Source organism: Nerophis ophidion, linkage group LG04 (genome assembly GCF_033978795.1).
Source record: "Nerophis ophidion isolate RoL-2023_Sa linkage group LG04, RoL_Noph_v1.0, whole genome shotgun sequence".
In the NCBI taxonomy this organism is placed as follows: Eukaryota; Metazoa; Chordata; class Actinopteri; order Syngnathiformes; family Syngnathidae; genus Nerophis; species Nerophis ophidion.
Genome location: NC_084614.1, coordinates 85,323,143 through 85,339,632, shown reverse-complemented (window position 1 = coordinate 85,339,632; position 16,490 = coordinate 85,323,143). Strand labels below are relative to the sequence as shown.

The window sequence follows — 16,490 nt, the reverse complement described above, 5'->3', positions numbered from 1 at the left end:
GAGCACTAAATGGTAACACCCCAATAACGTTAATCAATTACTTAATAAATGACCAAGTCGAGGTGATCTACCTCATATATACATACACACACATATCATATATATATATATATATATATATATACATTATATAATTTATAGTTTTTTATTTTGCCGTTTTTGTTGACATGTTAAAGGTGTTTTAATGAATATACATGCATGTTTAACATATAGATTCCTATCTTTCATGAAGACAAGAATATAAGTTGGTGTATTACCTGATTCTGATGACTTGCATTGATTGGAATCAGACAGTATAGTGCTGATAATGTCCACGTTTTCAAATGGAGGAGAAAAAAAGTTCCTCTTTTCTGTCTAATACATCATGAAAGTCGTTGGTTTTTGGCATCTTATTTGTCCAGCTTCCATATTCGTTTTTATACACTTTACAAGAAATACATTGGCGGAAAACTCCGTAGTTTGCTAGCTTGTTTGTGCTGGCTTTCGGAGACTCTTATTTTGTTAGCGCAGGCGCGATGGAGCGGCGCTTTTATTGTGAAGACAGGAACTGTGCGATCAGTCTTTAGGCTTTTGACGGGAAGTACGGTTGAAATAAAAAGTGTCTTTTTTCCTTTACAGTTTTGATTGATTGGTTGATAGATTGAAACTTTTATTAGTAGATTGCACAGTACAGTACATATTCTGCACAATTGACCACTAAATGGTAACACCCCAATAAGTTTTTCAACTTTTTTAAGTCGGGTGCGACGTGTGACGGTCATGTGACCGTCTGGTTTTGTTTGATTGGTCCAACGTCACCAGTGACTGCATTTGATTGGTGAAAGGGAGTCAAACGTCACCAGTGACTGCATTTGATTGGTGAAAAAGAGTCTAACGTCACCAGTGACTGCATTTGATTGGTGAAACAGAGTCAAATGTCACCAGTGACTGCATTTGATTGGTGAAACAGAGTCAAACGTCACCAGTGACTGCATTTGATTGGTGAAAAGAAAACAAACGTCACCAGTGACTGCATTTGATTGGTGAAACAGAGTCAAACGTCACCAGTGACTGCATTTGATTGGTGAAAAGAAAACAAACGTCACCAGTGACTGCATTTGATTGGTGAAACAGAGTCAAACGTCACCAGTGACTGCATTTGATTGGTGAAAAGAAAACAAACGTCACCAGTGACTGCATTTGATTGGTGAAAGGGAGTCAAACGTCACCAGTGACTGCATTTGATTGGTGAAAAAGAGTCAAACGTCACCAGTGACTGCATTTGGTGAAACAGAGTCAAACGTCACCAGTGACTGCATTTGATTGGTGAAAAAGAGTCAAACGTCACCAGTGACTGCATTTGATTGGTGAAAGGGAGTCAAACGTCACCAGTGACTGCATTTGATTGGTGAAAAGAAAACAAACGTCACCAGTGACTGCATTTGATTGGTGAAACAGAGTCAAACGTCACCAGTGACTGCATTTGATTGGTGAAAAGAAAACAAACGTCACCAGTGACTGCATTTGACTGGTGAAACGCAGGCATGCGTAGTTCCTACTTTGAATGCGTGTCTGACAAAATCAAAACAAACAAAACGTGCATTAACAGAGCGATAAAAAAAAAGTAGCGAGTAACGAGCTGATTGTAGATAAATGGAGCGGAGTAAAAGTAGCGTTTCTTCTTTATAAATATACTCAAGTAAAAGTATGTTGCATAAAAACTACTCTTAAAAGTACAATTTATCCGAAAAGTTACTCAAGTAGATGTAACGGAGTAAATGTAGCGCCTTACTACCCACCTCTGGTCACGATAGACGATATACAAACCCCGTTTCCATATGAGTTGGGAAATTGTGTTTGATGTAAATATAAACAGAATACAATGATCATTTTCAAGCCATATTCAGTTGAATATGCTACAAAGACAACATATTTGATGTTCAAACTGATAAAAAAAATCATTAACTTTAGAATTTGATGCCAGCAACTCGTGACAAAGAAGTTGGCAAAGGTGGCGATAACTACTGATAAAGTTGAGGAATGCTCATCAAACACTTATTTGGAACATCCCACAGGTGTGCGGGCTTCAGTTTAATTTATTAGTTTAGTTTAGTTTATTAAGGATCCCCATTAGTCTACACCGCAGTGGAGTGAAGTGAAGTGAATTATATTTATATAGCGCTTTTCTCTAGTGACTCAAAGCGCTTTACATAGTGACACCCAATATCTAAGTTCCATTTAAACCAGTGTGGGTGGCACTGGGAGCAGGTGGGTAAAGTGTCTTGCCCAAGGACACAACGGCAGTGACCAGGATGGCGGAAGCGGGAATCGAACCTGCAACCCTCAAGTTGCTGGCACGGCCGCTCTACCAACCGAGCTAAACCGCCCCGGTGGAGACTATTCTTCCTGGGGTCCAGGCAAAAAACATCAGACAACCACAGAACAAACGATTAAAATGCAGTACATGATCCAATAATAAATTGTCGTAATACAAAAATAGCAACAACAAAGAACCAATAAAATGCTAATAAATGTTGTTACATAATGATTTTCATACCAAAGATAAAAATAGCAATATAAAAATAGATATACTGTATACATTTGTGCAAAAATAAAACAAAGAACCAATGGCCTAAAATATACACATTAGTGTACCAAAGACAAACAATAAGTGACGGAAAAGTATCATCCATCCATTTTCTGCTGCTTATCCCATAATCAATGAAATACTCAACAGTCAATAAAAACAGTCATGACATTAGGTACAATCTAGAATAATCTCTTTACGCAATACTTCTCCTTTTAGTCTATTCTTAAATGCTGGTGATTGATAGCAGATATTGTGGAAGTCTGTTCCAGTAAGTGATTGCCCGATACTTTACAGTCTTTTTCAAAACATCACTTTTGGGTTAATTGGGAACAGGTGGGTGCCATGATTGGGTATAAAAACAGCTTCCCAAAAAAATGCTCAGTCTTTCACAAGAAAGGATGGGGCGAGGTACACCCCTTTGTCCACAACTGCGTGAGGAAATAGTCAAACAATTTAAGAACAACCTTTCTCAAAGTGCAATTGCAAGAAATTTAGGGATTTCAACATCTACGCTCCATAATATCATCAAAAGGTTCAGAGAATCTGGAGAAATCACTCCACGTAAGCGGCATGGCCGGAAACCAACATTGAATGATCTTAACCTTCGATCCCTCAGACGGCACTGTATCAAAAACCGACATAAATCTTTAAAGGATATCACCACATTGGCTCAGGAACACTTCAGAAAACCACTGTCACTAAATACAGTTCGTTGCTACATCTGTAAGTGCAAGTTAAAGCTCTGCTATGCAAAGCGAAAGCCATTTATCAACAACATCCAGAAATGCCACCCGGCTTCTCTGGGCCCGATATCAGGCTAAGGTGGGTGCCATGATTGGGTATAAAAACAGCTTCCCAAAAAAATGCTCAGTCTTTCACAAGAAAGGATGGGGCGAGGTACACCCCTTTGTCCACAACTGCGTGAGCAAATAGTCAAACAGTTTAAGAACAACCTTTCTCAAAGTGCAATTGCAAGAAATTTAGGGATTTCAACATCTACGCTCCATAATATCATCAAAAGGTTCAGAGAATCTGGAGAAATCACTCCACGTAAGCAGCATGGCCGGAAACCAACATTGAATGATCTTAACCTTTGATCCCTCAGACGGCACTGTATCAAAAACCGAAATCAATCTCTAAAAGGATATCACCACATGGGCTAAGGAACACTTCAGAAAACCACTTACACTAAATACAGTTCGTTGCTACATCTGTAAGTGCAAGTTAAAGCTCTACTATGCAAAGCGAAAGCCATTTATCAACAACATCCAGAAACGCCACCCGTCTTCTCTGGGCCCGATATCAGGCTAAGGTGGGTGCCATGATTGGGTATAAAAACAGCTTCCCAAAAACTGCTCAGTCTTTCACAAGAAAGGATGGGGCGAGGTACACCCCTTTGTCCACAACTGCGTGAGCAAATAGTCAAACAGTTTAAGAACAACCTTTCTCAAAGTGCAATTGCAAGAAATTTAGGTATTTCAACATCTACGGTGCATAATATTATCAAAAGGTTCAGAGAATCTGGAGAAATCACTCCAGAGAAATCACTCACAACATTGAATGATCTTAACCTTCGATCCCTCAGACGGCACTGTATCAAAAACCGACATAAATTTCTAAAGGATATCACCACATGGGCTCAGGAACACTTCAGAAAACCACTGTCACTAAATACAGTTGGTCGCTACATCTGTAAGTGCAAGTTAAAGCTCTACTATGCAAAGCGAAAGCCATTTATCAACAACATCCAGAAACGCGTCCGGCTTCTCTGGGCCCGAGATCATCTAAAACGGATTCATACAAAGTGGAAAAGTGTTCTGTGGTCTGACGAGTCCACATTTAAAATTTTGGGGGGGAAATATTCGACATTGTGTCATCCGGACCAAAGGGGAAGCGAACCATCCAGACTGTTATCGACGCAAAGTGTAAAAGCCAGCATGTGTGATGGTATGGGGGTGCATTAGTGCCCAAGGCATGGGTAACTTACACATCTGTGAAGGCACCATTAATGCTGAAAGTGTCATGGTCCAAGTCTTGGACCATGACATATTCTGGTTTTGTTATCACAGCCTGTTTTGTATTTGACATCTTTAGTTCCTGGTTGCACTTCCTGGTTTGTTTCGGTTGCCTAGTTACGCATTTAGTGTCACCTGTTTCTGGTTTTTGATCACGCGCACCTGCCCCTGATGATTTCTGCCCCGATATATGCCTGTCTTTGTTTGCCTTTCGCTCTCGGACTATAGTTTGCCTCACGCAACAGATGACGTCTCATTGTGGTAAAGTACTTTTGTTATTCGATTAGCTTCCAGGCTATTTTGTTTATTTCCTTGTCCCTAGTTTAGATACTAGCACTTTCTGTTCTTTCTAGCTCCTATGCTAAGTTCTGTTGGTTTGTCTATAGTGCAAGTGTTTTTGTTATTAGTTTGTTTTTGTAGTCGGACTATTTTTACGCTGTGTTCCATCTCCGCTGCACCACGAGAACCCAAACATACGCCACAATGCCACCTAGACGTCACAGAAAGGTACATACAGGTTTTGGAACAACATATGCTGCCGTCTAAGCGCCGTCTTTTTCATGGACGCCCCTGCTTATTTCAGCAAGACAATGCCATTCCACATTCAGCACGTGTTACAACAGCGTGGCTTCGTAAAAAAAGAGTGCGGGTACTTTCCTGGCCCGCCTGCAGTCCAGACCTGTCTCCCATCAAAAATGTGTGGCGCATTATGAAGCGTAAAATACGAGTGTTGAAGGACTGAAGCTCTACATAAAACAAGAATGGGAAAGAATTCCACTTTCAAAGCTTCAACAATTAGTTTCCTCAGTTCCCAAACGTTTATTGAGTGTTGTTAAAAGAAAATATGATGTAACACAGTGGTGAACATGCCCTTTCCCAACTACTTTGGCACGTGTTGCAGCCATGAAATTCTAAGTTGATTATTATTTGCAAAAAGAAAATTAAGTTTGAGTTTGAACAGCAAATATCTTGTCTTTTGTAGCATATTCAACTGAATATGGCTTGAAAAGGATTTGCAAATTATTGTATTCCTTTTATATTTACATCAAACACAATTTCCCAACTCATATGGAAACGGGGGTTTGTATATCTCCATATTTTGCCTTAGCCTTGAATGAACACTTGATGCATAGCAGTAGGTGTCATGTCTTTGATCAGGTCTTGTTTGGCTATGTTATGTCGACCTTTGGACTCTTTAAGTTCCTGTTTTTTTCTGTCACGATGGGGGGGTCGCAGCTTGTTGCGGGGTCGGGACATGGCGTTCAAGTAAAAACATGATTATTTAATTGTGACTTAAAAAAGGTACAAACAAAAAGCGCTCACAGCGGAGGCACAACTTGGGCTAAAGAACAAAGCTAACGCATAAACAGGATAAGAACGTTAATCAAACAAAACTTACTTGGCATGGCATGAAGCACAAAACTATGGCAAGGCATGAAACAAGTCAGCACAGGGCGACTGACTGGCAAAGACGAGCTTAAATACTGCCTCTGATTAGTGCTCGGGAAGCAGGTGAGCGGGCGTTTTCGCTGGTAATCACAGTGCTAAAAATAACGTGCAAAACATAAAGCATTCTCATGCATTTATATCCATCCATCCGTATTCTACCACACCTGTTCAAGAAGTCGCATTAATGGTAAGAAGTATTTTATGTCACGATTAGGGGGGTGGGTTGCAGCTTGCTGCGGGGTCGTCCTCCCAGGAAGGCAGACGGACTACTCGGGAAATGGCATTTAGGTAAAAACATGATTTAATTTGAACTAAAAAAATATACAAACAAAAATCGCTCACTGCGGAGGCACAACTTGGGCTAAAGAACAAAGCTAACGCATAAACAGACTATGACAAAACTTAATTGGCATGGCATGAAGCACGAAACTATGGCAAGGCATGAAACAAGTCAGCACAGGGCGACTGACTGGCAAAGACGAGCTTAAATACTGCCTCTGATTAGTGCTCGGGAAGCAGGTGAGCAGGCGTTTTGTCCACCAGACACAGGTGGACAAAATGAGTAACCAAGGAAACCAGACAAGGGAGTGGAAAAAAAACAGGAACTTAAAGAGTCCAAAGGACAAACAAAAACATGATCAACAGACATGACATTTGATTTATTATTGGTTAGCTTCAGAATAACAATGTTATTAAAAAGAATAAGAGACTTATTATACTCTAAAAATGTTGGTCTTACTTAAAAATGCACACATTTAGTTGTATTCGGTTTAAAAAAATATGATATGGCTCTCACGGAAAATACATTTTGAAAAACTTGGCTTTCATGAGCAGAATTTTCTAATCTTGAGGCTCCGTCGCTGCCGCCTCACCTGATTGTGATGATTTGCCCAAAGTCCAGCTCGTAGTTGTTGACCTGGGCAATAAAGATGGCCGCCACAGCCTCGTAGAGGGCGGTGCCGTCCATGTTGATGGTGGCCCCCACCGGCAAGACGAAGCGGATGATGCGGCGGTCAATGTGGTTGTTCTCCAGGAGGCACTTGAAGGTGATAGGCAGGGTGGCCGAGCTGAAACAAAGAGAAGATCTGCTTTTGTTGACGTTCACTGAAGCCACTCGCCCCCCTCCAAAAAATGCAGGGTTATTTTTTTTCCACCCAATTTGAAGTGAAGGGAATTATATTTATATAGCGCTTTTCTCTAGAGCACCAGGTCACCCGTAAGGATCAGATGAGTCGCCCGCTGGCCTGTTCTAAAAATAGCTCAAATAGCAGCACTTACCAGTGAGCTGCCACAATATTTTAAAATTGTATTTATTTACTAGCAAGCTCAACATTTTTAATTCTGGCCTGTTCTAAAAATAGCAGCACTTACCAGTGAGCTGCCTCTATTTTTTTTAAATTGTATTTATTTATTAGCAAGCTCGACATTTTTAATTCTGGCCTGTTCTAAAAATAGCAGCACTTACCAGTGAGCTGCCTCTATTTATTTAAATTGTATTTATTTATTAGCAAGCTCGACATTTTAAATTCCGGCCTGTTCTAAAAATAGCAGCACTTACCAGTGAGCTGCCTCTATTTATTTAAATTGTATTTATTTATTAGCAAGCTCGACATTTTAAATTCCGGCCTGTTCTAAAAATAGCAGCACTTATCAGTGAGCTGCCTCAATTTTTTTTAATTTTATTTATTTACTAGCAAGCTCGACATTTTTAATTCCGGCCTGTTCTTAAAATAGCAGCACTTACCAGTGAGCTGCCTCTATTTTTTTTAAATTGTATTTATTTATTAGCAAGCTCGACATTTTTAATTCTGGCCTGTTCTAAAAATAGCAGCACTTACCAGTGAGCTGCCTCAATTTTTAAAAAAATTTTCTATTTACTAGCAAGCTCGACATTTTTAATTCTGGCCTGTTCTAAAAATAGCAGCACTTACCAGTGAGCTGCCTCAAATTTTTTAAATTTTATTTATTTACTAGCAAGCTCGACATTTTTAATTCCGGCCTGTTCTAAAAATAGCAGCACTTACCAGTGAGCTGCCTCAATTTTTTAAATTTTTTTTTATTTACTAGCAAGCTCGACATTTTTAATTCTGGCCTGTTCTAAAAATAGCAGCACTTACCAGTGAGCTGCCTCAATTTTTTTTAATTTTTTTTATTTACTAGCAAGCTCGACATTTTTAATCCTGGCCTGTTCTAAAAATAGCAGCACTTACCAGTGAGCTGCCTCAAATTTTTTTAATTTTATTTATTTACTAGCAAGCTCGTCTGGCTTTGCTCGACATTTTTAATTCTAAGAGAGACAAAACTCAAATAGAATTTGAAAATCCAAGAAAATATTTGAAAGACTTGGTCTTCACTTGTTTAAATAAATACATTATTTTGTTTACTTTGCTTCTTATAACTTTCAGAAAGACAATTTTAGAGAAAAAATACAACCTTAAAAATGATTTTAGGATTTTTAATACCTTTTTACCTTTTAAATTCCTTCCTCTTCTTTCCTGACAATTTAAATCAATGTTCAAGTAAATGTATTTTTTTTATTGTATAGCTCGGTTGGTAGAGCGGCCGTGCCAGCAACTTGCGGGTTGCAGGTTCGATTCCCGCTTCCGCCATCCTATTTACTGCCGTTGTGTCCTTGGGCAAGACACTTTACCCACCTGCTCCCAGTGCCACCCACACTGGTTTAAATGTAACTTAGATATTGGGTTTCACTATGTAAACGCGCTTTGATCACTAGAGAAAAGCGCTATATAAATATAATTCACTTCATTTGACAAAAAAAAATAAAAATTATTTAATTCTTCATTTTAGCCGGAATGAGAATCAGCACCTCCAAGTCCGAGTCCATGGTTCTCGCCCGGAAAAGGGTGGAGTGCCATCTCCGGGTTGGGGAGGAGACCCTGCCCCAAGTGGAGGAGTTCAAGTACCTAGGAGTCTTGTTCACGAGTGAGGGAAGAGTGGATGGTGAGATCGACAGGCGGATCGGTGCGGCGTCTTCAGTAATGCGGACGTCGTACCGATCCGTTGTGGTGAAGAAGGAGCTGAGCCGGAAGGCAAAGCTCTCAATTTACCGTTCGATCTACGTTCCCATCCTCACCTATGGTCATGAGCTTTGGGTCATGACCGAAAGGATAAGATCACGGGTACAAGCGGCCCAAATGAGTTTGGGTCTCTCCCTTAGAGATAGGGTGAGAAGCTCTGCCATCCGGGAGGAACTCAAAGTAAAGCCGCTGCTCCTCCACATGGAGAGGAGCCAGATGAGGTGGTTCGGGCATCTGGTCAGGATGCCACCCGAACGCCTCCCTAGGGAGGTGTTTAGGGCACGTCCGACCAGTAGGAAGACCCAGAACACGTTGGGAAGACTATGTCTCCCGGCTGGCCTGGGAACGCCTCGGGATCCCCCGGGAAGAGCTGGACGAAGTGGCTGGGGAGAGGGAAGTCTGGGCTTCCCTGCTTAGGCTGCTGCCCCCGCGTCCCGACCTCGGATAAGCGGAAGAAGATGGATGAAGTTTGAACATCAAATATGTTGTCTTTGTAGTGCATTCAACTGAATATGGGTTGAAAAGGATTTGCAAATTATTGTATTCTGTTTTTATTTACATCTAACACAATTTCCCAACTCATATGGAAACGGGGTTTGTAATAAAAATGCATGTCCAAAAAAGGGTCTGGAAGGTACCAAAGAGACACTACAGCTCCTGGTACAGTTAGTTATGGTACATCAACGGACCTTTTCACACGACATCCTGGAACCACGACAACACCCAATCACCGATATAAAAATAGCTGCCCCATGCGGGGCTGCGGACATTTTTTTTAAAGTGGAATCGACCCCGAGGCGTCACTAAGTAACGACAGGAGAGTCTCAGCCCACAGCTTGTGAGCCAGTAATGATTGCACATAACTTGCACAACAATGTCGATCGATGATTCCAAAAATCCTATTACGTAGGATGGTTTGATCCCCCTGTGCACTTAAGATGTGACTTTAAGGTTTTACTACTTACGTATCAAATACTACACGGTCTAGCGCCATCCTATCTTGCCGATTGTATTGTACCATATGTCCCGGCAAGAAATCTGCCTTCAAAAGACTCCAGCTTATTAGTGATTCCTAGAGCCCAAAAAAAGTCTGCGGGCTATAGAGCGTTTTCCGTTCGGGCTCCAGTACTCTGGAATGCCCTCCCGGTAACAGTTCGAGATGCTACCTCAGCATTTAAGTCTCACCTTAAAACTCATCTGTATACTTTAAATAGACCTCCTTTTTAGACCAGTTGATCTGCCGCTTCTTTTCTTTCTCCTATGTCCCCCCCTCCCTTGTGGAGGGGGTCCGGTCCGATGACCATGGATGAAGTACTGGCTGTCCAGAGTCGAGACCCAGGATGTATCGGTTGGGGACATCCCTACGCTGTTGATCCGCCTCCGCTTGAGATGGTTTCCTGTGGACGGGACTCTCGCTGCTGTCTTGGATCCGCTTTGAACTGAACTCTCGCGGCTGTGTTGGAGCCACTATGGATTGAAATTAGGGACGGCAAATAGGGACGGCGTGGCGCAGTGGGAGAGTGGCCGAGCGCAACCCGAGGGTCACTGGTTCAAATCCCACCTAGAACCAACCTCGTCACGTCCGTTGTGTCCTGAGCAAGACACTTCACCCTTGCTCCTGATGGGTGCTGGTTGGCGCCTTGCATGGCAGCTCCCTCCATCAGTGTGTGAATGTGTGTGTGAATGGGTAAATGTGGAAGTAGTGTCAAAGCGCTTTGAGTACCTTGAAGGTAGAAAAGCGCTATACAAGTACAACCCATTTATCATTTAACTTTCACAGTATCATGTTAGACCCGCTCGACATCCATTGCTTTCGGTCCCCTAGAGGGGGGGGGGGGTTGCCCACATCTGAGGTCCTCTCCAAGGTTTCTCATAGTCAGCATTGTCACTGGCGTCCCACTGGATGTGAATTCTCCCTGCCCACTGGGTGTGAGTTTTCCTTGCCCTTTTGTGGGTTCTTCCGAGGATGTTGTAGTCGTAATGATTTGTGCAGTCCTTTGAGACATTTGTGATTTGGGGCTATATAAATAAACATTGATTGATACTGCTTGCAAAGAAGAATTAATTCGGCTCTTTAGAGGCGTTTCTGGATGTTGTTGATAAATGGCTTTCGCTTTGCATAGTAGAGCTTTAACTTGCACTTACAGATGTAGCGAGAAACTGTATTTAGTGACAGTGGTTTTCTGAAGTGTCCCTGAGCCCATGTGGTGATATCCTTTAGAGATTGATGTCGGTTTTTGATGCAAATGGAAGGTCACGGTCATTCAATGTTGGTTTCCGGCCATGCCGCTTACGTGGAGTGATTTCTCCAGATTCTCTGAACCTTTTGATGATATTATGGAGCGTAGATGTTGAAATCCCTAAATTTCTTGCAATGTCACTTTGAGAAAGGTTGTTCTTAAACTGTTTGACTATTTGCTCACGCAGTTGTGGACAAAGGGGTGTACCTCGCCCCATCCTTTCTCGTGAAAATATTTTTTGGGAAGCTGTTTTTATAGCCAATCACCTGTGGGATGTTCCTAATAAGTGTTTGATGAGCATTCCTCAACTTTATCAGTATTTTTTGCCACCTTTCCCAACTTTTTTGTCACGTGTTGCTCACATCAAATTCTAAAGTTAATGATTACTTGCACACAAAAAAATGTTTATGAGTTTGAACATCAAATATGTTGTCTTTGTAGCATATTCAACTGAATATGGGTCGAAAATGATTCGCAAATCATTGTATTCTGTTTATATTTACATCTAACACAATTTCCCAACTCATATGGAAACGGGGTTTGTACATATTACATATTATCATATTTATACATGCAGTGTGTATATAAAACGTCAATGGAGGGTTTTGAAGTTGTTTTAAGAGGCTTTGAAGGCTACAACGATGACGTCCATAATCCGCATCTTCCAAACGTTTTTGCTCGTCTTTAATATTTTATAATTAGAAAAAGACATGTCTTCTTGTCTCTCGTAATGATTGTGAACAATAGGCATTAGCAGTTCCCCTTTTAGGCAGGCTGAATTGGCTGAAAAATGGGCAATTATGGTATGGCAAAGTGATTTTTGTCACAAAGGACATATTTTGCATTGCTGCAGGCTAATCAAACAAAGGCCTTACAAGGAAAAATGTGATTTCCCCGAGTCCAAAGGCTTGTGCTTTGGATCCCTGTCACCGGGGAATTCAGGTAAAGGTTGTCAACAAATACCCATTTCTCAAACATGTTCTCAGAAACAACCCAACATTCTGCAGAACGTAGCAACCTGACCAGAGTTCGGCTCCATTAGTGAAGAAACCTGCGGTTTGTACCAGGGTTTTAGAAGCTCCTTGTGCACTATCAATAAAAATACTTCAATCATATGCGTTCTTAGATCCAGAAGCACTGGTACAGAGGATCTGAATACCCATTCCGTATTTCTTTGAATTGCCGCTGGGTATATGGTATGCGCCTGCCTAGAATTACTACCGGGTCAAACTCGTTTTGCTAAATAATTAGCCCATGCTTAGCATTACCGCCGGCTCAGGATTAATGCCGGGTCAAACTCCATCCATCCATCCATTTTCTACCGCTTATTCCCTTTTGGGGTCGCTGGCGCCTATCTCAGCTACAATCTGGCGGAAGGCGGGGTACACCCTGGACAAGTCGCCACCTCATCGCAGGGCCAACACAGATAGACAGACAACATTCACACTCACATTCACACACTAGGGACCATTTAGTGTTGCCAATCAACTTATCCCCAGGTGCATGTCTTTGGAGGTGGGAGGAAGCCGGAGTACCCGGAGGGAACCCACGCATTCACGGGGAGAACATGCAAAGTCCACACAGAAAGATCCCGAGCCTGGATTTGAACCCAGGACTGCAGGACCTTCGTATTGTGAGGCAGACGCACTAACCCCTCTGCCACCGTGAAGCCCCCGGGTCAAACTCGTTTCACAAAATATTATTTTTTATTACCGTATGTCTAGAATTTCCGCCGGGTCAAACTCGTTTCGCCAAATAATTAGCATATGCCTGGAATATCCTCCGGGTCAAACTCGTCACGTCACCAGTGACACTTCCCCTGTCATCATTTTCAAACTGGAGGAGGCTGATTTCAACAATTTGAAATCGCAATAAATGAAGACAATTAAGAGCTATTCAATCAATCAATGTTTACTTATATAGCCCTAAATCACTAGTGTCTCAAAGGGCTGCACAAACCACGACGACATCCTCGGTAGGCCCACATAAGGGCAAGGAAAACTCACACCCAGTGGGACGTCGGTGACAATGATGACTATGAGAACCTTGGAGAGGAGGAAAGCAATGGATGTCGAGCGGGTCTAACATGATACTGTGAAAGTTCAATCCATAATGGATCCAACACGGTCGCGAGAGTCCAGTCCAAAGCGGATCCGACACAGCAGCGACAGTCCCGTTCACAGCGGAGCCAGCAGGAAACCATCCCAAGCGGAGGCGGATCAGCAGCGCAGATATGTCCCCAGCCGATGCACAGGCAAGCAGTACATGGCCACCGGATCGGACCGGAACCCCTCCACAAGGGAGAGTGGGACATAGGAGAAAAAGAAAAGAAACGGCAGATCAACTGGTCTAAAAAGGGAGTCTATTTAAAGGCTAGAGTATACAAATGAGTTTTCAGTAGGATTTAAGGTCCAAGCTATTGAATATGCTAAAAAGAACAGTAAGCAGCTATGTTTTATTAATATACCGTAGCTGCGTGTGTCAAATACGAGTCATTAAATGACTCCCGCCTCCTGGTGGTAGAGGGCGCTAGTGATCCTTCTTGCGACAACTCGGCTGCGGAAGTACAAGCAGCAAGAGTGAGCAGCAGCCGTTTATTTTTTCCTCTGGCTTGCACTTTTAACACGGAGGATTACATATCTAAAATAAAACCGTTTTCTAAACTGGACTTTCAATCGAAGCAGGAGGTAATAAAGGAAGATCTCGACTTTTAAAACTGCGTGGCGCAGTTGGGAGAGTGGCCGTGCGCAACCCGAGGGTCCCTGGTTCAATCCCCACCTCGTCACGTCCGTTGTGTCCTGAGCAAGACACTTCACCCTTGCTCCTGATGGGTGCTGGTTAGCGCCTTGCATGGCAGCTCCCTCCATCAGTGTGTGAATGAGTAAATGTGGAAATAGTGTCAAAGCGCTTTGAGTACCTTGAAGGTAGAAAAGCGCTATACGAGTACAACCCATTTATCATTTATAAACAAGTTATCAATGCGTTTGATCAGAAGGAGCTGCGCATGGACTTCATTTATAAGTAAAGGTAAGACCATAATAACATTTTTTTTATTAAATGTGCCTTTCATCACGGTATCCTTACATCACACTCAAATTTATAAGCTCAGGCCTAAATTTACCGCGTGCCTTGGGTAAGCGCCGGAGTGAGAAGAGGTTTTAAATCAATTAGCGCCTTGGCGGCAATTCAAGGAAATACGGTATTCCGTTCTGCACCAAAGGAAAGGATAGACCGCGCACATGTTCTCAAGGTACTAGAGTTTAGTGCTTTGAATGAAGAGAACATTTTGAAGCTCCCACAAGTTCTCAAACAGACTGAAAATCCAGGAAAAAGAGAGAACAGCCTTCAAACAAATTGACAGACAGACCAAAAGCACTTAACTCTGGAAGGTTCTGAACAGGGAAGGAAATGTCTGACATTCAAAATAGCAGCAATAGAAATAAACAAAACAACAACAAAAAATAACCTTTTTTGATGAGGATGTTAGGAAAGTTCCACGCCGGTAATAAAATAATAATAATGGATTAGATTTATATCGCGCTTTTCTATTGTTCGATACTCAAAGCGCTCACAGAGAAGTGGGACTCATCATTCATTCACACCCTGTGGTGGTAAGCTACATCTGTAGCCACAGCTGCTCTGGGGTAGACTGACGGAAGCGTGGCCGCCACCAATCATTCATTCATCATTCATTCATCAGTGTGTGCCACACCAATAACTGGCAGACGTTGGCAAAAATGATATTTAAAGCCAATTTTACACAACAAAGTCCTGTTAAGTCTATAAAGCAGGGGTATCAAACTCAAACACGGAGTGGGCCAAAATGTACAACTGGACAAAGGTTGAACAAATTAACCTTTTAGTAGAGACCCAAATAAGTTTTGCATTAAATATTGAACAAGCAAGGCTTATATAACTTTATAGTGACATGCAAAATCGAGTTTGAAAATAACAATAATAATTGAAGCTGCAAGCAGCGTTGGTCGGGCCCGCCTTTGGCTGCTGCCGCCGAGACTCAAGCCCTGGTCTAAGTCAGACCAACATAAAGGTTTTTATTTCATGTCTCTACGACATTTCTAACAGAAGTTACAAGCAGTTTTGTCTGTTTTTTCTTAGGGGGCGCTAGAGTGCAATTTTGATTTTTAGGGTTTGTTTTTTTATTAGATGGCAATTTTCGCCAGTCCTAATGTGTGTGTAAAATTTGGGGAGTTTTGAAGCATGTTAAGGGGGTGAAATTACAGATTGTTTTTTCTGGATGTTGTTGAGAAATGGCTTTCGCTTTGCATAGTAGTGCTTTAACTTGCACCTTGAAGCATTTTAAGGGGGCCGAATTACAGCTCAAAGAGGCAAAAATTACATTTTTTAGGAAAATTTGCGCAGGTTTTTTTGATGGCGCGTAAAATCCAAACCGGAGCAGTAATCAAAACTCTTTTGATAACTTTTAATTAGAAGGTTTCAAACACTCTTCTGTGCGAGTTTGAAGCTGAAACAACAAACGCGCTAGGAGATAACTTTTGAAAAAAGGTGACGGGTGTTTACAAAACTTTTATTTTGAAAGGGTAATTTTTAACTTCCTGTTGATTTTTGCTGAAGGATGTTGATCATTAAAATGTAGGTCTAAGTGAGACCTACATGGAGGTTTTTGTTTCATTTCTTTCCGACATTCCTATCGGAAGTTACAAGCAGTTTTGTTTGTGTTTTCTTCCTAGGAGCAGTTTTTTCTGTGTTTTATTCAAAAATTACGCTAGAGCGCAATTTGGTTTTTCGACTAGATTGCAATTTTTGCCAGTCCTGATGTGTGTGCCAAGTTTGGTGAGTTTTGAAACATTTTAAAGGGGTCAAATTACAGCGCAAAGAGGCAAAAATTGCATTTTTTTTAGGCAAATTTTGCTTCGAAGGGTTTTTTGGCAACTTCCTGTTGATTTTTGCTATAGACGTTTCTAATTGGAAATTTAGGTCTAAGTCAGACCTACATAGAGGTTTTTGTTTCATGTCTCTACGACATTGCTAGCGGAAGTTACAAGCAGTCTGTTTTTTGTTTCTTCCTAGGGGGCGCTAGAGCGCATTTTTGATTTTTGGGGTTTGGTTTTTTTATTAGATGGCAATTTTCGCCAGTTCTGATGAGTGTGTGAAATTTGGTGAGTTTTGAAGCATGTTCAGGGGGTCAAATTACAGTTCA

At 41.7% G+C, this 16,490-nt stretch overlaps 1 protein-coding gene across 1 annotated transcript in view; it reads right to left on the bottom strand.

The window, feature by feature from the left end:
- The window catches only part of LOC133552100 (excitatory amino acid transporter 5-like), a 100,016-nt gene that overhangs the window by 13,992 nt on the left and 69,534 nt on the right, over nt 1–16,490 (bottom strand). Inside the window, exon 8 of the mRNA XM_061899430.1 lies at nt 6,906–7,100. Coding sequence (XP_061755414.1) covers nt 6,906–7,100 — 195 coding nt within the window. The remainder of the gene's footprint in view (nt 1–6,905; nt 7,101–16,490) is intronic.